At 36.1% G+C, this 25,575-nt stretch overlaps 1 protein-coding gene across 3 annotated transcripts in view; it reads left to right on the top strand.

Annotated features, from left to right (window-relative positions):
- The window catches only part of C2H8orf34 (chromosome 2 C8orf34 homolog), a 143,507-nt gene that overhangs the window by 25,052 nt on the left and 92,880 nt on the right, over positions 1-25,575 (top strand). For 2 of the 3 annotated variants that reach the window (XR_004306247.1, XM_015855746.2), the window contains exons 2-5: positions 3,535-3,682; positions 4,704-4,835; positions 10,660-10,788; positions 24,342-24,370. Coding sequence is in view for 2 of the 3 variants with exons in the window: in XM_015855746.2 (XP_015711232.1) it covers positions 3,535-3,682; positions 4,704-4,835; positions 10,660-10,788; positions 24,342-24,370 (438 nt within the window). In the remaining variant the exon portion in view is untranslated. The remainder of the gene's footprint in view (positions 1-3,534; positions 3,683-4,703; positions 4,836-10,659; positions 10,789-24,341; positions 24,371-25,575) is intronic. The other variant, XM_015855747.2, reaches the window with a different exon arrangement.

Below are 25,575 nucleotides of genomic sequence, written 5' to 3' on the forward strand. Positions count from 1 at the left end.
GAGGACCTCAGGACAACACAATGGTGTTTTTTCTCTGTAGTTCATTCCTGTGACAACCCCCCCTTCCTCTGACCCCCATGCATTCTTCCCTCCCCAGAATCTTTCACACTGTTATTATTATGTGAATGAATCTCTGTTTTGGAAATACTAACCTTTTAAAACAGTACAGCAATATAGTTTAGTAAAATTAATGAGTGTGTATTCAACTGGATCTTGTTTCACTTTTCTAGCCCCCTCCCTGCACCCCCCTTCTTTTTTTTTCCCTACCATGCTCAAGGTGCATTCTGGATGGGGCAGACCCTGCAGAATTTTACTTGGGGAAGTTCATTGAGAAAGCAGCAGAAATAAACTTACTTACCAAAGTGCTGGGGTCTATAGTAGTCTTGCAAGTTCCCTTTCACCACTTTTCTGTGCATCTTTCATGAGTGCAAAGGGAATTAATACGTACTGACCTTTGGTTGTGTTTCTTTGCCTGTTACACAGCTGGAGGGGGAAGTCTGAGTGAGTGACACTGATAGAGAGGGCAAAAGGATGTCAGAAAGGACACAAAGTGAGAAGTTGTAGTGGTGGAAATAAGATAGAAGGAAAGAGATATGATGTGTGATGGGTTCATCTGGCATCCTGGAGACCCAGTCTGTAATGACTTTTTATTCACTATCATTAAGATACAGTGCATGTAGGAAAACATATTGTAAACATAGGAAACACTTTTGTTTTCTGAATTAGGTGAAATAGGGAAAAAGGGCAAAAAAACGTAATTAATATTTTTAGAGGCAAGCAAACATCTTGCAGTGCTTTTTCATGCATAGTCAAAACTTCTCTCTTGATTTTTTTCTTAAGAAATGAATCCCAGCTTTAGTTATCGTGTGCCATTTTTATTCTACTGTTAGCGCAGAGGCGGCTTCATTGAAAATAGTTTGTCTGTTTTCTTTTTTTATTTTTTTTGGAGAAAACTTCCCTACTTAACATATTGTGAGTCAGATCAGACTGCTGCTACCCAGAAAGGAGTTTTATTTTTATAACTAGAGTTTTTCATTTAATACCTTTGCCATCTCTGGCGTCTTTTCTGAACTATTTCAAACTTATAAGAGTATATTACAGTACTATTGAATACATTTATCCTTCTGTCTATTGGGCTGTCATTTGAGCAACACATGAGAGCATCAAGTCAGCTTTGGATAGTTTGAATGGAAGCTTAAGACAGTTTCTCTTTTAATAAGGAATAGTGCTGCAGTGAGAATGCCCTCACTGTAGGCATTCCTAAAGTATAGTATACACTTAACTAGAGAAAAAACAGGGTTTTAACTTAAAATGTGAGCTGAGTGCCAAGTAGGATTAGAGGCTTTGTGAATTTTTTGCTTTCCCTCCCTGCTGTGTCTTAACCAAACTACCAAAGACAGGCAAATAACCTATTTCCTATTAACCGCCTACTTGCTAGGGATGACAAGAGTCTAATCTTTACAATTATCATGGGCATCAACAGCAAGGTTGGAGCCTGGGTGAATGGAGGTAGGTCCTTTGACACCATATAAAGAAATAGTAATGTTTTGGAATTGTACACTAATTTTATTTCATGAAAATTCCTCATAAAGAAGGAACTGTTTTTTTTTCCTTCATTTGTACAGTATTGGCTCAACTAATTTGTGACTCCAACTAGATAAAAATAACCCCTACCTATAGGTCTTTTAATCTTACTGAGTTTGCTGTCACAGATTGGCAATGTTTAGCTGATGATGCTCTGGGACACCACTGATTTCTAGATCACTGAGGTCCCTTTTTCAATATAAGGGTGAATAAAAAACTGGTCCTGAGTAGTAGCTGATGTCATATCATATTTCTGTGCAACTGTGTTTTTAAGTTTCATTGCAATGTCTAAGTTTTTATTTATCAAATCTGTATTTTTTTATTTTTTTATTTTTTTTAACTAAAGACCCCCCTTTTTTTTCTTTTCCTTCCTCCCCCCCCCCTAGGAAAAGTAGCTTAGTTATCGCAACAATCAAGTAGCACTGGTCGTACACTGATGTGTAGATCTCTTCTTATCTTTTCTCAAGCTATATTTAATTTTGTAGTGTATTACCAACACCCACACATCACTAAAGAAAATTAATAGCATTAGTGCATGTCTCTCAGTTCTCATCATTTAGTTTTTATTAGTCCACAACAGAAAAATTTATTTTTCAGACCATAATTTAAATAAATGATTTAAATTGCATCTTAGAGGTTACAGATTGACACTTTTTCTTTGGTAATAGAATCCTCTGCAGTGGAATTCCTATAGCTATTGTGGTCCCTTACAAGCACAGAATTGCATCTTTCCACTTGTCACTAATTTTGCATTTTGGCAGGGAAAAAAAGGTTTGCTGTTAGAGTGTTGCTAAGCAACAAAAAGATGAATTATTCCAACTTCTGGATTTTTCTTGTATGATGTTTGTCAGAGGGATTTTCCTACATTGTTGAAAGGCAGTCTAGATAGAGTTATACTTCTTTTGTTCCCTGTGCATAGTTGCTGAAAATTACACTGTTTTGTCTTCTGAAGCTTAATTTCTCTTTCTGAAATGGAAACTTGTTTCCCTTTCATTTTTCACTTACACCTGATTTTTATATCAGTACTTGAATAAAACGAACAGAAAGCATTGTAAGACAGTAAGTTATAGTCCAAGTATTGCATACTGCTAGTTATATTTACAAGTGGGTAGAATAGAATAGTCCAGTTGGAAGTGACTTACAAAACTGTTATCGAGTCCAACTACCAGATCACTTAAGGGCTAATCAAAAATTAAAGTTCATTATTAAGTTCATTATCCAAATAACCTCTTAAAGACTAATAGACATTTTTGCTATGCTCATTCTTAACTGTCTTCTTCCAAAACAGCTGATTTTAATACCAAGTAACTACTGGTATTTGAAAAAAAATATTAATCAAATGACGTGTGTAAAAGGTAGATGCTGAGTTGTATGGAAGTTCTGATAAGATTTATGCTTGGGGGTAAATTAGAGGATCAGAATGATTTTGTGTGCCCTGGTGGCACAGTGGTTGGAACGCTGCGTTGCAACACCAGGGGCCCGGGTTCGAATCCCCCCTGTGGTGTAAGTGGTAGAAGTGATGCTCTGCTACACAGGGGCTTGAATCCCAGGGGTTGGACTCGATGATCTCTAAGGTCCCTTCCAACCCTCACGAGACTGTGATACTGTGATAGTATGAGTTGGAAGGAATCCTTGAAGATTATCTAGTCTGTGAATAGGATGATCGTTCACAAGATCAGGTTTTTCTAAGCCCCATACACTGAACTTTAAATTCTTCAAATGATGGAGCACCCACAGCTTCTTTGGATGAGCTGATGCAGCTTTGTAATGCTCTTAGTAACTTGATTGTTTTGTTCTTAATAACCTGATTTTTATTTTTCTTTGTCCTGGTAGGTTGATATAATATATTGGCCTATATTAGTAATTGATTTCCACTCTAAATACAAGCCAACACAGTGCCACATCTTCCTTCTAACTTCCTTATCTGTGTTTTCTCTAAATTTTCTAAAGGAGTTGATGACCAAGCTGATAACAGAGACACCTGACCAGCCAATCCCATTTTTAATTGATCATCTTCAGTCTAAACAAGGGAACCGTGGTCAGCTTCAGAGAACACTGTCTGGCTCTGCCGCCCTTTGGGCAGAGAGTGAAGCATCAGGTATGTTCTGTAAGATGGAAAGGGCTACAGTATAATCTTCCCACAGTTTTCCTGGGTTGTTTCTTGGATTCTCATGTATTTACTGTGAAAGTGCTAGTCTGTGCTTTTCAGCATACAATAAATCCTGTTTGTCCACTAGAAACTGAATTTAATGTGCAAATACTGATCTAATAGAATCATGGAATGCTGTGGGTTGGAAGGGACCTTAACAAATATCCAGTTCCAATTCCAATAGATCAAGTCCACCCAAACTAGCCTTGAATACCTCTCTTTTAGTTTAAAATCATTCGTCATTGTCCTATCACTATCTACCTGTATAGAAACTCAGTCTCCATCTTGTTTATAATCTCCCTTTATATAAACTGAGTTTGTATGTATTGAGGTTACTGGGTTTTGTTGCTTTTATTTTTTGTTTGTTTGATTGATTGATTTTACTACAGGCAATTTTAACAAGCCGTAATTCCAGCACTTAATATACTTTACAGCTCCCCTGCAGACAATTTCTGATTGCAAATTAAAATAAAACAAAAAACCACAACAAAATAGTATTTTTTGTGATTCCAAAGTAGAAATTTTAACTTTGATATTTTGGAACAAACATTTCTGAGAATGTTGGTTTTGCGTGTAAAAAATGACTGATTATCTGTGTCAGATTATAAAAAATCTCCAGCATTTGTTTGTAGTCAACTGCTGGACAAATTCACTATTTATATCAATTTTAAAGTTTCAGACATAGGCTGTTAAACATTATGATACTGAGGTTAATGACTTCTTCATAATAATAAAAAGAAAGAACACAGTATGTTTTGAAATAAAAGGACATGAGGGAATTTCTCAGTTTTAGTGTTTAGGAAAACAAAAAAAATATATGGAATTTAACAAAAATAAGAAAAAGTAGTGCTAAAAGAGCTGTATGTGATTTCCACTGATAAGACTGGGAATTTCTGAATTGATTGTTTATGAAGTGTTTTAAAAATGACCCTGTGAAGATTATAATTGCTGGATTTTATTCTTCAAACAGAAAATAAAGGAACAAGGAGAGATTTCAGAAGTTATGATAAGCCTTGGCAGGTAAATGCAAAGAAGCCTAAAAAGTCAAAGAGTGACCTTGCCGTGTCCAATATCTCTCCACCGTCACCGGAGTCCAAGTCATGTAAGGTTCACTGCATTATTAACTGCACACATTTTTAAACCCATAGTCTGTGTTTCTTTTCATTAAGTTTTTCTTTTCATTAGGTTTAAAAAGGAAAGCAAACTATAAGCAGTTGTAATGACTAGAGAGACATATTAGAAGAGTTTGAGTCTTGCTTCACTCTCATATGCATTATGAATTTATAATTATAATCTACATTTTCATTGAGCTTCAAAATTTTATTTTATTCTAGTTTTTTATAGTTTTTTATTTATAATGGCAAAAACTTTTAAGAATATTTGAGTTTAATGAAGTGTCCCAGGTGATGAATGTACTTAGTAATAGAAAGCTTTCTGGTTTTCCTCTGAAAAGCAAGATGTGGAAGTCTAGATTTAAGCGGAGATAATGGAAAATATCTCAGTGGCCACAGAATGTCAAAATCTAAGGTAAATATATATTGGGAGATGTGGACAGTCACTCATAATCTACAGTCTTTGCAGGGTAACAACAGCTTATAGAAGCAATGGCCGAGAGTGTACTTCTGTCTTTTTTTTTTTTAAATTGCCCCTGCAAATATGTCTGTGTGGCTTTTTAAATACATTAAACACATTGTTTATTTTCTTGTGGTTTTGAACTACATTTTAAGTGCTACCACACAGGCTAGTATCAGCAATGTGCTTTCTTGTGATATCTTGCTTCTCTTCTTTTCTGCCAACAAACAAATTAATACTGACCTTTTTTGCTGGGTTTATGCCAGAATCAGTGGGCACCGTGTGCTCCTTCAACCACTCAGACGAGTGGAAAACAAGCATGTTCAGCAGCAATTCACTACTCTATCCAGACTTCCCACCTGCTGTGTGCTTTCAGATTGTACTTTAAGACATTTTTGGGTGTGATTGTAAGGTTGTGTCTTTTTTTTTTTTTTTTTTTTTTTTTGAGATAGTAAGGAGTTTAACTGAAAATAATATGAGGGCCTAACGAGAGATAAAAATTTACTTCCAGATTTGTGTAAAATACCTCAAAACCCCTCAGCTGTCTTCTTACTTTCCCTACAATAACATACCTTAAAACATACCTCTCCCTTCCCAAAGAAAAATGACAAGGTATTCTGTTCCACAACTTTTGTCAAAGGACTGTCTTTTACAAATGATCTAGAACTTTTAACTTGATTAAATCATAGAGTCATGGAATGAGTTGGATTGGAAGAGACCTTAAAGAATGTCTAGTTCCAACACTCTGTCATGGGCAGGGTTCCCAGCCTCTAGATCAGGCTGCCTGGGGCCCCATCCAACCTGATTTTGAACATCTCCAAGGGTGGGGTGTCCACAGCTTCTCCGGGCAGCCTGTTCCAGTGTCTCACCACTCTCTGAGTAAAAAATGTTCTTCCAATGTATAGTCTAAATCTCCCCATTTTAGTTTAAAACTGTACTCCTTTTTCTATCACTACTCGTCCATGTGAAAAGTTGGTCTCCCTTCTGTTTATAAGCTCTCATTTAAAACTGGAAGACTACAATGAGTTCTCACTAGGACGTTCTCTTTCCCAGACAAAACGAGGTCAGCTCTCTCAGCTTTCTTTTGTAGGAGAGGTGCTCCAGCCTTCTGATCGTCTTCATGGTCCTCCTCTTAACCCTCTCCAGAAGCACCACATCTTTCCTGTGTTAGGGCCCCAAGGCTGGACTCAGTACTCCAAATGGGGCCTTATGAGAGCAGAGTAGAGGGGGACATTCACCTCTCTTGCCTCTCTTGATGCATTCCAGAGTATAGATGCAAGAATATACCTAGGATTCTATTCTAGTCTGGCAAGGGAAGAAGTTTGAAGCTAGGTGTCTGTTTGTGTTCATGTGTGCCCGTTCAATGAAATACTTGGATAATTACATCCAGTATTTGAAGAATAATCAATTTTGAAGTTTCTAAGTAGTCTGTGAAACAGACTTCTTGCTATCCAGTTAGCTACTATTAGGCAAAATAGGTTGATGTCTTTGCCAGCTACATATTAAATCAGTTCACAAGTCATTCTTTCCCTCCACTACAGTTCACTGTTCTCTTTCCAGGTTTCTGTAAGCCATTTTTGGTGTTAAATACTTCTAATCACCAATTGGCTGTCTATTGCTATTGGCCTTCATGCACTTAGCCTTCTAGTATCCAGGTATTGTGTAAATGAGTTTTGCTGTGATATCACAGTAAGAACTGTAATCTCAAAGATCTTGGAAGATTTCAATACCTGAGCAATTTTATGTTCAATAATATCGGCATTTTTGTTCTTTGGGATGCAAGATTAGCATACAAAGTGTTAATGAAATGTAGTTCCTAGTCTAGGAAGGTCTTTTCTCCTACAGTGAAATTGTGTGCTTGAATATGTGGCCTGGTGCCTTTTGATAGGTATAAATTTTCATCTGCAAACTATGTTTTGAAAACAAGTATATCGAGGTAAAAATGATACTGAAACAATTCTGTTTTTCTGCTACAATAAAACAATGGTCTGCTGATTTATGACAGATTTTAACACAAAGTTAGAAATGAATCTGTTTTTGTTGTGCATTTGCTGGGGTGGGGGCTGTATGTGGGATGGGTGGAGGGTGAAGGATACACCAGAAAAGCAGAAATACAGGGAAGCGTGTTTTTGCCCTCTCCTAAGATGAGATGGGAAAGGGGGAAAAGAAAGGGATAAGCTAAATATTTCTACCCAAATGCTCTCTATGCGTAGTTGTCATAGGTCTTCTACATGATAGTCAGATAATCTCAAGTGTAAGTACATAAATGTCTCAAAACAACAAATGTGATAACAGATTTAAAATTACTGACATGAATTTGAGGAATGATTGGGTATAATAAAGGAAGAAAGTTGGAATGTAATGAATGGATTTTGATAAATGTGACTTAAGATACATGTGAAATGGTGTACGATGAACTTCGTAGAGGAAAAGATGTGTTTCAAAAGATGCCAGGGAAGGGTCATTATTGTGTTTGTGTTCTGCATGCTTCACATAAAGCCATCTGCTTTGGAAAGGCTGGTTTTGTTGATCATATTGTCGGGATGGTACAAGTTCACATTTTCAAAGCATTTAAAAGTTAGCAGAAAATGAACCTTGAAAGGAGAGACACTTGTCACATGATATAACAAAGGAGTTTTTAATTTTAGTATTCAATCATTTCTTGGATGAGTAAGTAGCTAAAAAGAACTAAGTCTTCTAGAAGTAATAAAAGTTTTTAATTCTGCATATCTTCTTCCTCAGTTTTGTCTTAATAAAGTAAGTTATTGAAACAGAGTTGTTCCATAATGTGTCTGTTTTGGATACATTTTCACTGAAGTACAAAATGGTTTATTAATATCCAGACTGCTAACCAACAAACAGAGAAAATTTCTGCCAGGCTTTTGACTGCTTTCCCAGTATCCACTTAGTGAGATACAGGACAAAGATTTTGGTGTCTGTGGGACATTTCCCTGAAACTAGAGACCAGACCAAACTAGGAACTAATTCACTCTTTTGAAGGCAAAACTCGAAACTCACATGTTTCTGATGCAGGTTGATCCACATACCAAATGACTGCTGATCCTTGGAAGCTTCACAGCTGTTGAGTGGAAATGGTGTTTGTGTCATTCAACATCTGTTGTGGGTCTCATGACAGATTTTATTTTGAAATCATATTGTTTCTCAAAAAATTCTGTCCTTACGAATTTTGAAAAATGTAATTCATTTAAAAATGATGTGATATCACACTCCAACCTGCTGCAGTTTTATGCAGCCTGGTAGCTCCAAGCCTTGGATATCTTTGTTCATGGTATTACTATATGAAATTGCTCTCTGTTGTATTTTGGTGGTAATGTGGGGTTTCTGTGCTATGGTGAGCTCAATGCTGCATTGTACATGGAAAGAAAAATCTGTTAATCTGGTAGTAGGTTAGTGAGTGATGCTGAAGAATATCTTGTTGGTACAGTGAAGGAAAACTGAAAAAGCAGGTAATTAAAGTACATAGGATCTTCATGTGAACTTCAGGAGTAAAAGTGGAATTAACTCATAGAATTTCTGTGCAAGTTTACTAGATATTTCTATTAGGAGTTAGTAGAACTACAGAAAATTTAGAAAAAATACTAGAAGTAACATTTCATTTTCTGGAAAATAAGCAAAAATGTGAAACACTGAAATTGTGCTACTTAATTGGAGTTATTTATTAATAGAGGGAAATGTCAATCACACAAAAATTTACATGAATTCTAATGAACATGGTCCCTTCTAAAACAGTAAGTTAAATAATTAGCTTTTAAAGGAAGTAATAAAAACCTGTAAGCTGTCCATCTGACAGGCCTAGTACGTGAATGCCTCTATTTGGTACTAGAAATGACCATAGTTCATTAGTTCCCATCCTCAGAATTCCTTTTCAGAAATACATGACCCTTTGAACGCAACGGAGAATGAGACTGACATTTTCCACTCCAATTTTCCACTCTCTTCCATTCTCTTTCTTGAGACTTCCTGTGTTTCTTTCTTCCTAGTCTGTTTTCTGTACATCCTTTTTAATGTCTTCAGTCTTTGAGTATGTCTGTAATTGCAGTCCAGTATGCTAGTATCCGAAAAACTTAACCAGGTTCCTAAGTGGGAGTTACAGATCAGAATAAACCCTGGATTTTCAGACTCTGGATGTCCAGTTTATAAATGATTTCATGTATGGCTATGGGACATGGAATCATTGTTTTAAAAATTATTTTATTTATTTTTGTGACATTTGGGGGGCATTGTGCCATTTCCTTACCTGGCATTTGACTTAACCTCAGCTTTACCTCCTGGAGTTGATCCAGAGTAGAGCATATTCTATATACATCCACAGGACATTTAGCACTAAGGCAAATTTCAATGGCAGCAGTTTTTAAAACATTTTGTACTGGCTACCAAAGCTTAAAGTCCGAGATAAATTTCCCCATACCATTATAAAAGCACTTTGAAATTGCAAATGATCACGAGATACCTTTGGTGTTTTGTATTTTTTTGCAAAGTCTTTAGGAGTCTGAAAGTTTTCTTTGTAGTGTTTAATGAAAATGATGTTTGTAATCATAAATTAGTTAACAGCTATCAAAATTGAAAATTAATATTTCAAAGCTGGCCAGCAGGCATTGAATGTATCTTTGCATGCTTTACTTTTGAAGTTATTCTTAGGGGAGTAGTAATCAACCACTGGTAAATGCAGCTGGTTCTTTCTGTTGCGAATGTGAACTAAACATAATCATCTTCACAGCAGTGTGTGTGCTTCCCAGCATGGCAATGCTGTGTTTGGAAACAACCCGACAATTGCTTTTAGTTTAGAAGTCACTAGATCCAGAAACATTATTTTTGTTCTCATTTCTAAAAGTTGTTCAGAATGTTCACATTCATTGATGCGGCATTAAGTATTGTGAGTCCTAAATACCTCAGGAACTCCTTCTCCTTATCTCTGCATTTGGATGGGAGGTTAGCTTAGCAGTGGAAAAACTTATTTTGAATTTTAGTCAAAGGTTTCAGTAGTAAATAACACATAGGAAACAGAGTTTTGGACTGAATTTCCCAAAGACTAAGTTTATTTTCTGTAAGCATCAGAATTTTTGTTATTTTTTAATTGTTAGCATTAGTTATTGCTCATTGCCAATTAATTCAGTCATAATAGTCATCCAGAGTATGTATTTGCTCACAGATGTTTTCATTTCTGTTTCACATTGACCAAAGAAAATATTTCCAGCTTTTAAATAAGAAGATAACTAAACAATTTCCACTCAAGATTCTTGAGCTTGTAAACACATTGTACAGCTATTTGTTTTCTCCTGTAGGAGTCTGAACTACCAAATCTAAACTTCATGTATATATCTGTGTATATTTAGTGCCAAGGTCAATAGAGCATCCTAAGTGGGATTGGAGGACAAAACCGGAGAACCATGATTTTGATGAGCTAAATCATATTCTTCAAGAGAGCAAAAAACTTGGAAAAGCCCTTGAGAATCTTTCTCGCAGTAAGTTGATTGATTTTAGTTTTTTAATGTAACCATACGGCCTGAATTGTAATCTGGAAGTATATATCAAAAAGGTGATCTCCTATCCAATTAAGAGTAAGTTCACTCACATTTGCAGTTGGATTCTGGTCAAGGAGGTTTGCAGAACATCTAGGGCAGTTTAGCAGCTTTCCTGCTTCCTGACACTACTTCCCCTTCACCTTGTTGATAGTTTTTTGTTGTTGTTGTTGTATTTAATTTCTGCCAGCTTAGTGAGCTGAGGTAGCTCATAAAGTGATAAAATACAAGAACCTGTTTTTAAGGATAATGGCAGGAACATGCAACAGAGATGCTACTCCTGTAGAGGTTAACAGATAGGTTAACCTTTTGTGAAACCTTAATGACACTGATGGAGATCAGACCTCATGGCCTTGATCCTAATTAATTCCTTACAATTTTCAGAAGCATTTCAGGTAGTGTAAAGCATCTCAAATAAATACTCAGAAACTTGGTAACCAGTTATTTCGTAAAATAGAACCTCAAGCATTAACCCTTAAGAGACATAGTGAAACAGAAGCAATATGAATAGCATGCTCATAGAAGGAAACTTCTGAAACAAGATGCTAGCTTGAAGTACATGATGGAAGCAGGCACTACTAACAGTTATCAAAGTGTGAAATGTACTCTACTAAGGTGCATGGAAACTATGTATGATGTGATCTGGGAGCCATGATCTGGGAGATGTTTGAATTATAACTATTTAGTTTCTCCTCTCATTAAGTTTTATCCCTGTCACTTCTTGATTCAATGAAGAAATTGCAGATAATGATGTCAGGAACAGAGCTAAATGAAAAATGGAATATCCGTCTTGCGGATAATTTTGTGATTGTATTTTATTTTTTCCAATTTGGGGTCAAAAGCTAAAACTAGTTTGCTCAAATGCCCTAATTCCTTACATGAATTATAGTCTGAGAATTCCTATTTATATTAACTGGAGTAGTGTTGTTACAGGACTCTCTTCAAATACATTTCTCATTAACTAGTCTGTCTCCGATTTCTCCTCTGATGAGCTGAAACTCTTTCTGACTGGGTATCTGATTTGCAGCCCCACCATTGCCTGGCTTACTGTGATGTCTGCCAGTTTCAAACCTTTATCCTTGTAGTCAGGACTAACACAGATTCAGAAATGTCTTATTTTCAGTTTCACTGAGAGTCCAGTAATAGAATATAAATCCAGTCTCAGTCCTACATCTTTTGTCTTTCCTTCTGAGTGTTCTGTAGCTTCTAATAAAGTTCTGTTTTCTCGCATCCAACATATAGTGAGCAGCATTCTGCGCCTCTTTTTCCCAAAGAGTTTTCTAACAGGAGTTTTCTAATGCTGCTGCTCTTCCAAGTCCTGTGCTTGGACTGGAGATGAATATACCTGGTCAGTATTGTTGGAATCATGTTTTTGTAGTTATTTCACAAATGATACTTTCTTCATTAATTCTTGCTAGTACTTGATGTTTTCTGATGATTTACCAAGGTAATGCAAACTTTTAGTCTTACCACCCAGAGTGCATTAATTCACTTGCAACTAGATGTAACGTTCACTTTCATGAATGTGCTTTCTATTTCTTCATCCAGATCATTACTGGAAATATTGTCAGACTTCTTCATGATTCCATTTCAGATCTGACATCCAGCCCTTGAAAGCTACTCAGTAAGTGCATTTTTTCCCACCAGATATTTATCTTCCTAGCAGTGATTACACCTAGAATGTAATTCTCTGATTTGACTATCATCTAGGATAGCAAAAAAAAGTCTTATAATAGATTAAGTATTTTAATTCTACTTCTTCCTCTTATTCACTAGGCAAGTTTCCAAGTTGAGAAAGCAATTAGAGTGATTTGACGTGACTTGTTCTTGATTAATCTGTGTCAGCTGGTTCTTATCACCTTTCCTGTCCATTAGAAGACCTTAAACTGTTTATTTAACAATTTTGTCAAATATTTTTGCTGCTGTTACCTGTAGGCTCACTGATTAGTAATTCCTCATCTTCCCTTTTTCTTTTCTAAAGAAAGATGTGGTATTTGCCCTTTCCTGTTCTCCATCCCTGAAAGACAGTTGCTAAAGGTACTGAGATTTCTTTAGCTAGTTTGGTAGATAGTCCAGCATGAACATCACAAGATTCTGCCAACTGGAACATATCTTAACTATCAAAATATCTTTCAGCTTTCCCTCATCTGGCCTGTAATTCACTCATCTTAGAATCACTACCATTAGGAACCTGGTGACTATCTTTTTTTTGTTGTTGTAAGGATCGAAGCAATGGAACTATTAAATACTGAGATTTCTTTGTACTATCCATTGTTTGTTTCCCTTATCTTTGATGTAGTAGTTCTGAATTTTACTTTGTCCTCCTTTCCTAGTGTATTTGTAGTACCTTTCTGTATGAATTTATTTTTGTTCCTTGCTAGTTGTTATTCATTTTCTCTTTAGGTTTTTTGGTTGTATCATTTAAACACTTGTGTCAGATTCTCAACTATATGTACTGTTTACGATTTCTGTGCTCCTGATTTTCACATTACTTCAGGAAATAACTCTTTCCCTTGCTATAATTTTTTCCATATTTGGATGATATAAAATAAAAATTCAAAATGACATATTTGAAAATGTTGGAAAAAAAAGAAGGGGTATAATTTTAAAAATGAATCTGGTCTTATTGTTGCCCTAAGGGGAACTGAAATTGTATTTAGCAAATATCTTAGAAGGATTCAATGAAGAGACATATCTAGAGCATTAAAAGTTAAAGATGTGAAACTCATTCTGTTCTGGGCTCAAATATCCCTTCTGGTGATTTTTTTAAAAGCTGAGAAAGGTTCTTACAGCCACTTTCTTCAGTGTTACTACTTGCTTAGTCAATGCTTTTGATTCTTACAGGCATGTTCATAAAGTCTGTAAATCTACATTTGCTACTAACCTTGTTTCCAAGCAGTATGTGACAGGCAGTGGAGTGAGCTCAACAAATAACTATTTGAGTGTGCAAATGGATCACAACATACAATGGCTTTTTACAACACATTTAATTCTTTGGTGCTTTTAACAAGGAAAAGTGTCACATGATGTTGAACATGTGAAATTAAATTTTCTATCAAGTTCTGGAATTCATTTCAGGTTTTAAAGGAATGCTTTTGATCTTGTAGTGGATTCTAGGACTCCACAGACTTCATTGCCTCCTATCCAGCTGACATAGGCTATGAATTAAACTGTAGTTTCCATTGCTTTATTTATTGTTAAATCTCACCTTCGAGAGAAACGTGTACATTTCACACAAAACGTACATCCTCCCAAGTCCCGTCAAGACAATTCGTGAGTATTTCTGTTTTCCAGTAGATTGAAACAACCGCAAAAGTGAATTCACATCTAACGCTAAAGATACATTGCATATTGAGAGACTGGAAGATAGTATTGCCATAATTATGGTCTGTGTGCATTGGACCTTGTGACTCAAATATACCTTCCTAAAGTGGTCGACTGTGAGTCAGCACAGGCAACAACAGGAACAGCTGCAAACCTATGACTGAAACACTGTATAAATTTATCTTTGTTCTTTGTCCTACTGAGGGTATCCTCAAAGCAATACTTGGGCGGAGGCACGCATGTGGTGGCACAGGCAGTGATCCATGCAAGAGGATACCTGGCCTACCGTTTATGCTTGTTTATAAAAGGTTTGCTACCATGCTGTAATCATCACTGTTTTGATCTTCTCTTTACCAAGACAAGACTTGGTGGAGACATACCAAGCTCAAATATGTCTGATAGAGTACTTCCAAGTCTACCAAACACCTACATCATCTATACAGAAATGTTATACTTGTGAAACACACAGAGGACAAACAGCAGTAGCTATAATATATGTATTTTTCCGCATTACTACTCAACAGACTTTGCATATTCCTAGCTGCAAGGTCACTTGAACATATTTACAGTCCTCATTGCTGGACTTCTGTCCTCATCAGCTCTCTTCTCTTCCTTGCCAATCTTCCACTTTTCACCTGTTCCTCCCAGCATCAACCCACGTGGAAGATCTGGGTTTTGTTTGCTTCTCTGATGACCTGTGTGTTACTGAGGTGCATTTTGAACTATCAAGTTAATTATTTAGGAGAAACTTTGGTTAATGAAACAGCATACAGGTATATACTGCATTTCCCTTATGCATATTTCATTTTCTTTTATTGAGAGGTTTTTATTGTCATTATCCTTCTTATGCAGGTCATAAATAAGTTTTATGCTATTTCAGATATATACTCTTGTATTTCCATTTCTGGCCTTTTTTTTCCTTTTAAACAGAGTCTAAATCTCCTGCATAGCTGAGGCTCTTGCTCATAAATAGACCTGTCTTAATCCCCACTCTTCCAAGGTTTGAAAGATGCATAAACAAAGATGGAAAACAGTGAATTATGTGTTATAAGTGGGAGAAAATAAGGATTAAATCAGTAAGAGCTTGCTTCAAAGTAGTTATTTCTGACTGCTTTGTGAACATCTTTACATCTTCTATATGAACTAGAGTACATAATGAAAATGTGTATATATTGGACATTTCAATTTACACATAGTAACAGCATTTGATGATGCTTAATGTATTCTACTTTAAGAAAGGTATGTTTTCACAGTTACAAATAGACATTTATCAGAGTTAACTAATGTTTTATTAATGTATGAATTCTTGCTGAATCCATGTGTATACTCAAAATTAGAGGGCAAGAAACAGGTTTATCTTGCTTTTAGACATTCTAGGGTCAGAAAAAGGGTAGTAAGTTAACATTAACTGAAGCTGTTTGGGAGCCTATCTGATTCTGTTTGAGGGAACCCCAGAAATAATGATGTCTAGCTACAAACAACAGAAAAAAAAAGTATGTCTTTGGGTCTTTATGTCTTTATTTAGAGGGGGAGCAATCAGTTAATAAACAATCTGTAAATTAGAAAGCCAACTTAAGTCCAGTAGGAAATACTGTTATAAGGGTATAGAGAATCACAGAATTGCAGACTGGTTGAGATTGGAAGGAAGAGACCTCTGGATGTTATTGATCCAGCCTCCTGCACAAGCAGGTGCGCTTAGCACCAGGTTATCACGAGCATATCCAGAGGCCTTTTGAATATCTCCAAGACTGAAAGAGCTCTGAATCCCTCCAGAGTACCTCCAGCTGATATTAATCATAATATCAGAGTTAGTTGCTGTTTATTTCTATAATAGCCTTAGAAGGATAAATGTGATCCTATGGAGAAGAAGATAAGCAGCGAGAATAAAAGTCGTAACAATAAGGGTACAACTAGTTCAAAAATGATTAGAATATTGTCAACAAAGTACTAAAATATATTATCTGTTTCTGGGTGAGTCTGTGAGTGTGTGGGATGTGAGATAATGGATATACACCACGAACTACTTCAGTGTATTTTGCAGTCTCTGAAACACATTAAGATGGGTTTTCATCAGTTAGCTTCTACTCTATAGAAAGTTTATTAATGATTTACAGATTGGTTATGGAAAATTTGCTTGAGCGGAATGTTTGACTTTGATCAACCACCTTTTTCAGGTGGAATTGTTTTAGGACATAATACTTTAATTTTTCTTAGTCATACACTCTAAATACACTTCAGTCTGTTAAAATAACTTATGTGTGATAAGTCCGTGTAGTCTTAAATATGTTTGGTTGTTTTTTTTCAGTTGAACCACAAAACATCAGTATTCTGTGGAGGTTTTTTCCTTCTGTTCAGGCTGAACTTTAAAACTGTGTTATTTTTGTGTGAGTTCAGTGTTTGTGATTTATTGTGAGATCGACATTTTTAGATAAGCTCAATCAAACCTTTAAAGAAGATAATTTTATCTCAGTACTGCAGCTGTTATTCAGTACTAGTTTTGCTTATAAAATCTGTTTGCTTTTAGTGTGATTTATGAGTAATAATACTAAATAATGAAATCTTCTGAGATTGAAACAGGAAGAATGTGAAAGTAATTATTGCAGCTCAATTATACAATGGGGCTTATATGGCAGGGAGATCTTACTGATTTCAGTTATAATCATATTCTTTTCCTACAGATGTTAAATTTTAAATTACTGTTATTAAGGTATATGCCATTCTGATCCAGTGTGCTTGAAATTTCAGAACTAGAGTCTCTTTTTGAGTTATATTGTCCTTTTCTGGAGCAGTACTTGACTTGCTAAGAATTTCCTGGAGAACTGGGCTTTGCGTGACTTCAGTCTCGTATGTGATACTTTCTAAGCCTTAGAAAAAGGCACTTGGCATTCAGAGAGTAGCAGGAAGGTGGGCTATGACTTTAAGATAAAATGAAACATGGAATGGCTTGGGATGTTGGTATGGATTCCCCTACAGAAACTTTCTGTATAGTTGTTTAGGGATATATGGCCTCACTAGCATCAAAAAGCATTGAATTATTACTGGAGAAAATAGGGCTAGTTTGGAAAGCTGTAAAATGATTCACTGTGAATAAATAATATAAGAATGTTTATTATGCCAGTCAATAACAAATCTATTACAGTATTCCAGCACAGAAACGACTGAGCTGGTTTGGTTCCTGCGTATGTGTTGTTGAAATTAGTGGAGACATTTTTCTAACTGCAAACAGAACAGCCATTTTCTATCCTTTGTAATCCAAATTTGGTGTAAAATAGGCAATCTTCATCTACCTCGTGTTTACTACGTGATGCATGCATTCAGTAATTTACCATTTTGCTAACAGTAGTGTGACAACCATCCTGTGCACACGGTTTTGCTGTGAGAAATGCAAGTACATTTGAGATAGCCTTGCCCACCGGTAGGGAAATGTGCTTCTTTTGACTTACAGTGGATGAGAGAATGCAGTGTGGCAGTTTTCTGATGGACAGTTGATATATGTATGATAAGGTATTTCTGTTTTCATACTCATAGCAGCAATTTGGTAGAGGACAGTTAGAATAATGGTAGAATAGTAATGCTGTTTCCCTCCTGGTGTTTGTTATAGAACCTGTGATACACTGTGAGTTTGACAGTCCAGCCATCCACAAGTTCCCTGGCCTAGACTAATCCTAAGAATGAATTTTATCAAGTTAGTCATGGTTACTGTGGGGATATTTTAGTTCTGAACACTGAATGTGAAAACCAGAATAACCAGAATGCTTTGACTGGTATGTAGGAAAACTGGCTGTTGGGATCTCTGTGGCCATCTTCTGGATGCTTAGGAAAATGCATTACGTATTTGCAACTACCATTGCGCTGAAGAATGACTATATGCCATATATTTAAGTACTAGCTTTTTTTTTTCTCTCTCTTTTTTTCTTCAGACTAGGAATGCACTAGACTGGTAAGATGAATGTTTTGCCTTTGGAACAATATAAATCTTTCTTAAACATCAACTTCTTATTTTGTGTTATTTCTTCCTGCAATTATTTAAGGGACACAAAAGTAAAAATGTTAGAGGTCTCTGAAGTTTCACACCTTATTTTTTTTTCTCATCAGAATACCTATTCTATAATTCAATTATGTGTAGAATATGAAGATATTGGAAGTTTTTAAGCTGGCATGAAAATCCTCAGGAATAGCGTACCAGTCAGGTAATACAGGACTTGCCATTTCACATGAGTGCACATAGTATGTACTGTTTTGAAAATGTTTTTTTTTTGTGGTTGAATTTTGAGCATCAAAGTCTTAAAATCGCTTTCCACAGAAGAATTATACTACACAGAAGTGTTAGGTACTGCATTAATTTTAATTGTCGTGAGAGAGCAGCAGCGAATTGAAACTGTTCTACTGAGACCTGCATATGAAAGAGAGAGGCATTTTTAAAATCCAATGAATTTTTAGCAGTGTGTTGTTTTTTTAATTTGAAAGAAAGTTCATTTCCTGGTAAACTAGAAATTAAGTATAATAGTACAAGCAGGAGGTCTTTACTGTGGGAGATAACCTTTTATAGACAGAAAGGAAGATTTAATTTCATTACAGCATGATGTAGATACATTTTGGGAGGTGGCTTTTTCATCAGAGAAGGTGCTATAATGCTTAGATGGTCATTTCCATTTCTCATTTCTTACTGTTTTGCTGTTGCAAAATTGCCATAGGGTTGAATGATGGGCAACAACAATCTTAGACGACTGTGTAAAGGACAAGGAAAGGTTTTGTATGTATACAGGCAATTAAAAAATCCCCACTTTCTGTTGTTGTTGTTGTTTTTTAAGACATGACAAGCAGTTTAATATTTTAGGTGTGTAAAAACCTAGTAAAGTGTGACGTGCTTTGGGGGAATCTGTTTAATGCAAGATGATAATACTAATTAAAATAAGTATAAAGTTGCATTATTATGCTGCATTGGCTTGTGCATGTATTTCATTTAATCCTAGCATGTTGGAAATTTCTTGCAATTAAAAGGTTCTTTGTTCTTCCAATTTTTTCATAAACTAAGCTATTGACAGACTGAGTGTTGCAGTTGAGACTGGCTGTGCCAGCAAAAACAGCCCCCCTCTAGATTTGCTGCAGATCAGAGATGGCAGTAGTTGTGGCTGTGGAGAATTTCTGAAGGATTGTGAAAGCGTGTTCAGACCAATTACTTTGTTGTTCCAGCACCCTGATGGCAAGGAGAGTCATTACGTTTAAAAGTAGAAGCAAGTGCCCTGAATCTGTCTGTGTAATTCACTGGACAGCTGAGTGGGCTGTGTACTTGTGATGCCTGATCAAAATTCAACAACCTTAATTAATTGCCAGAGGGAGGATTTTTGAAGGCATAAAATTGGTAGTTAAAGACCTAACTAAATTCCCACAGTAAACCTTGCCTGTGAACCTTAGCTGGTGGTGGCAAACAAAAGCTCTTGTCCCTTTAGTGAGAATCATGGAATCATAAAACCCTATAATGGCCTGTGTTGAAAAGGACCACAATGATCACCTAGTTTCAACCTCCTGCTATGTGCAGGGTCACCAAACACCTCACCAGGCTGCTCAGAGCCACATCCAGCCTGGCCTTGAATGCCTGCAAGGTTGGGGCACCCACAACCTCCTTGGCAACCTACTACAGTGTGTCACCATTGTGTTAGAATGCTGCTTTCTTTTTTCTTTTTTTTGCTGCTGTCATAATACAACTGACATAAAACTATAGCAAATGTCCATGAGAAACATCTGCTCTGAAAAAAAGAGTTAAGTATATTTCTTTATTTTCAAAGGATTTCCATATGAAATCAGAAAGCTTTCTCCAACAAAGGGAGGAGATCTTCCGACATTCCCCTTCACATCCACTGCTCAGTGGCTTGAAGCAGAAAAATTATGAAGCAGCCTTAAAACTTCCTTTCTCTACTTTCAGTATCCTGCAGGGTCTGGCTTCAAATACTGTAAACTCAGGGAAGTCAGAAGCAGTTGTTGCTAATAATTTATATTCTAGGAATATAAAAGCTATTGGATTCAAGCTTGAACAAACTGGGTATGCTAGTTTTTCTTGTATTAGCATTTTGATGATTAGTATTAAGTTGTGATGAGAAAAAGGCAACAGTTTGAAGAAGGAACTGAAATGCTGGGCATGAAGTTTTTAGTGTGGACATTTTGTCCAAACCTGAAGGAATCTGTGATCTTTACATTATTCTCCTATGTAGAATATATAAAAAGCAATTCTCTTTCCTTTCTGCTGTTGCATGAAAGATGTGTGGAAACATTAGAAATAACTATAACAAGGTATAGAGAACAAAACCAACAAAATCAATAATTTGCTGCCAGATATACAAAATCAACTGAAAAGAGATTTATTTGAAAAACAATATATCAGCAGTTATAGGAATTGGAGATAACATTTTTACTATTACTTTGTAGGAATTAATATGTATTGTTTTTTTGTTTTGTTTTGTTTTGTTTTTTAAGCTGTCACTGTACTGCTTGAAAACAATGCAGTTGACAGTACCAAAAAACCATGAGTGTGCTAATAGTTAAGAGAATAATGGAAATCCTAATTATCTTTGTGTAATAATTGTGAATTTCAGTTTCTCTAGTTGCATTTTTAGGACTCTCAATATAAGTTGTTTTTTTTATCATTGTTGCAGTGGTAAATGCAATGGGATTGATTCTATTTCATTAGGTTACATTTTTTTTCTACAGTCCTCCCTGTTTTTACTTTTTACACTGGCACACAGGATGCCAGTGCCTCCTCCTCTCATTTTCAACAATGCATTTTTGTCTGGGAGCTGAAGAAGAGAATTGATAGTAGTGGGCAAACACCAAGCTTAGTGCAGTAGTGTCTTGGGATGAAGTGAGCGCCTTTTTATGGCCTATTTTATCCTGTTTTATGATGATTGAGTTGTATCATCAGTAGATACTGGAAGTTTGTTATAAAATCATAGAGTTGTTGGAGTTGGAAGGGACCTTTAAAGCCATCTAGCCCAACTCCCCTTGTAATGAACAGGGACACCTACAGCTCAGTCAGGCTCCTCAGTGCCCCATCCAGCCTTGCCTTGAGTGTCTCCAAGAGCAGGGCATCCATCACCTCACTGAGCAACTTTTGTTCCAGTGTTTCACCACCCTTACTGTAAAAACAAAAACAAAAACAAAACAAAACCAAAGCACTTCTTCTTTATATTTAGTCTGAATCTTTCCTTCATTAGTTTGAAAACATTTCCCCTTGTCATATCTCAGCAGACCCTGATAAAGAGTCTGTCCCTTTCTTCTCCAGAGTTCCCATTTAGATACTGACAGGCTGCTCTCAGGCTCCCTGGAGTCTTCTCTTATGCAGGCTGAACAGCCCCAGCTCTTTCATCCTATCCTTGCAGGGAAGGTGTTTCATCCTTTAAATCACTTTTGTGGCCCTCCTTTGGACGTATTCTAGCAAGTCCATATTTCTCCTGTATTGAGGGTTCCAATACATAGTGTGTACATAGTACTCCAGGTGAGGTCGCACTGGCACAGAGGGGCAGAATCACTGTCCTTGACCTGCTGACCATGCTTGTTTGATGCAGCCCAGGGTATGGTTGTTGTTCTATGTTGCATGGGCGCAGTGCTTGCTCAAGTCCAGCTTGCCAATACCCCCAGGTACTGTGCATGGCTTGTGCTCTATCCTTACATTCCTCAGCTTGTACTGATAGTGGAAGTTACCATGACCCAGGTGGAATACCTTGCTCTTGCATTTGTTGAACTGCGTGAGTTTCACCTGGGCTCACTTTGTAGAACACTTGTCCTAGTCTTGACTTCTTAGGGACACCGCTTGTCACTAATCTCCATTCAGAGAGAGAGAGAGAGGGAGAGAGAAAGCCGCAGCTTAATGGCCATGAAGCGGTCTTTTGTGTGGACTTATCTCAAGGAAGATGGCCATCTCAGGGGGCAATCACATGACTCTTACCCAGTCACCCAGGGATGTCACATAGGCAGGAAAAAAAGGAGAATATAAGAGGGATCAGCAACCATGAAGTTAGGTTTTCTGATATCAGATTCCTCACGACCTGAGACCTGCATGCTGAAGAAGAGCTAGAAGGTGTCTGCCATCAGATCCCTCACTATGGAATTCCTGTTTGCTGATGGATTCTCTTAGACCTGCTACCTGAATTCTGCAGTGAAAGCATTTGGTATTTATTTTTGTGATGGAGTTTTGAAGATGACAAGGTTACCATTTGTAAATTCCTTTGCCATACTTGAAAATAAATATTCTTAATCAGTGATCAAATACAGTGAAAAATTGATTGTATTTAATAATGCTTTAAATTCCAACAGCAGTTCTATGTTCTGTAATGATCTGCTTATTTTCTGACTACTGGCTTTGCTTCCAGGTTTCAACATAGAATTCTGCTTTTCACATAGAATACTCTGTGAAAGCACATGGAAAGGGGACCAACCTCTAATCTGAGGAAATAAACCTGTATCAAAACAAAATGAACTTTCTTAAAATTATGGGAACTTGCTGAGGAAAGATAATTTGTCTATTTGAAGAGATCATTTGTGGTTGAGAAGTGGTTTGACCTTGGATGTTGAAAATAAACCAAATGTGATGGAGAGCTGGCTTTTGGAAATCAGGGTTTCAGGGCTGATATAAAGAGAACTTTAAATTGAATTTTTTACTGCTTCCATTTATCTGCTCTCCAGTAAATGTCCATGCAACTTCGGGGATTGAAGAAATGAGATTTCATAACACATTGAAGTTCTCTTGCACACTGGTGCAACCTGCTGATTATACTGTACGGACCTTAGTGTAGTGTCTGGCCTGAATAAAGGTCTTAAGTTATTAAAATATATTAATGGCTGTGAGATGTGGAAGTGTTAGACAAATGAGTCTTGTTCAATATAATTTACCTTGCTGCTGTTGAATGAGTGAAAATATTTTGTTAGCTCCTTGCATGTATTTCTTATGGATCGATCAGGTCTTAAAATTCTAATTGCTTTATATATATAAATATACATGAGAAAGCAATCCAAATTAAGAATTAGTTGCATAGAGTTAATGATTAAAGGTATGACATTAAAGAAAAAAAAAAGAATCAATGTAATTAAGGTATACCAATAGTGAGAAATGAAAACATTATGGAAAAAGACTTTCACTGCTGTAGTATTAGTATGATTTTAGAAAGAATAGTTCTCTGTTCATCTGAAATTACATATTTCGGTTTATTACGTGTTGTAATCCTTAGATGTCTTGACTATACTACATGAATTAGGAAATAACTTTTAAGTATGCATTCTTCTTATGCATGTCTACTTCTCCACTTTCTTCTGAGCACCAGGAGATGCTTTTCTGCATTTTTTGACCCAAAGTTCTGTGCTCAGTTTCTCTCTTATCAAACCTGATAGGAAGCTGGAAGTCCTTTGCTTTCAGTGAGACAGAATTTTCAGTGTGATGGCATTAAACATATGAGTAGTTGATCTCGCAGTGTGATGTGACCGGGGCATGTAGATGTGTCATAAATTCTGAGTGCACATTTAGTGTGCAACAGGTTGGATGTATTAAATAAGTTTTAGGATGTAATGAAACGTAACACAGGGAAAGCTCAGGCAGGCACTGGCTGAAAGGACAAAAACAAGTAGGTTCTTATTTAGAGGAGCTGAAAGAACTGTTTTGCATTGTACTGTGAAATTTTACAATCAGATTTTACTCCCCATATGTTTCTTTGGTTTTCATAGAAGTACCTTTACATTGAACTATGGAAAAAGAGGGGGAAGTCATGCACATTTTCCCCTGTAATTGCAGTATGATACTGTGCATGTTGGTCAAGGAGATGTTTGCGTGAGAATGTGCCCATACATAATTATTAAGCCTATGTTTTAAATTTAGAAATTAAGTAGAAGTAGTTTACTTATGCTCACTGTCACTTCACCAGCACATCTACTGTATAATGTTTTTAAAACTCATTTTGATAATTTTGCAGCTTGGGAAAGTTAAGAGTATATTTGTTTCTGGACAATTTCACTAGTGCACCAAAACACGATAGGTTGTATGATGCAGATGTGCACAGAGAAAAATATGGAAACTTTTCAGAGCGAACCTTTCTTTTATTTACTGTAGTAAAATACATTTCTAGAAAGGATGTTTCTAATTTTTTCTTCTTTAAAATCTGTTTTGTTTTGTTGTTTTTTTTTTCTTTCAGGCATTGCTATTTCCGATGAACTTGATAAGGTAAGATTTACTGTATGCCTAATGAACTGTACAAACAGGCAGATGACTGTGACAAACTTAGGCAATATGATCTAAATCTTCCTGTCAAGTTTAGATGAAGTTTGAGTATTAAAACTATATGGGTAAGTATGGTACTTCTTGGTACATTAAGAGCTTGATACAGGTTGGGCTGTCAGCTATACCACTGAGATTTAAGGCACTCTTAATGAGGCTGTGAGGCCTTTGATCTTGATACCATCTTTGATTGGGTTACTTTAGAGGTGTACTTTTAGAAACATTTCATTTGGAATATCTTTTATTCATGAAGTTATATCATTGGGTAGCTTATGTACTATTAGATATTATAATTTGAGGAAATATTTAGGAGAGTTTAATTAAAAAAAAAGCCACAAAAACAAAGCAAAACAAGCAAAGCAAAACTATGGAAAGCTATTTTGGGGTATAGGAAAGATAATTTGAAATAGTGCCTATGATCATATACTTTTCTTCATATATAAGCTAAATTTACTTGAAAATATATGCAATATAGGCAATTAATGATTGTTCAAAAAACATTCATGTTCTGGAATGTAATAATTTAGTGAAAATTGAGGTGGAGAGCATCATCAGTGAATTTCCTTCTGTTGCAATCTGAGTGAACAATGAATTTTCCTTTCATTACCAAATGCTTTATTGTTTATGATTTAAAATAGGAAATGTTTTTTGTATAAAGCTAGTTATTATACTAAATACAGGTAAAAGCATGCATTGCCCAATCTTTAATTTGACAGTATTGCATCAGATTTCCCATCTGATGAGAACAGGCAAAGTGAATGCTCTTGAAATAAAAAATTATTTGAAGAGTTAAAAAATTAAGTATTTTAATGTACATTTAAAAATACAAAAATATTTAAAATATTTAAACACTTAGCATACCTCCTTTGTACAGCCACATTCAAAGGAAAAGAAAATCTGTAGTGAACATAAGTATTCCTTCTTGTTTTGCCCTTTAAAGTTTTTTAAGGGGTTTAAGCACAACACTTGTATGAGGAAGTTAAGCATGGTTAGGACTTTGCTGTGAAGTATAAAAGTGGAAATTCATGTTGTTAAACTCTTTCCCTCTACAACAGGGCAGCTACATGCATAAAATGTAGCCAAGTTCATTGAAATTCCCTTCCCAGACGTACATGCTGATGCTACAGCTTCCTTATCTAGCTTGCAGCAGT

Source organism: Coturnix japonica, chromosome 2 (genome assembly GCF_001577835.2).
Source record: "Coturnix japonica isolate 7356 chromosome 2, Coturnix japonica 2.1, whole genome shotgun sequence".
Lineage (NCBI taxonomy): Eukaryota > Metazoa > Chordata > Aves > Galliformes > Phasianidae > Coturnix > Coturnix japonica.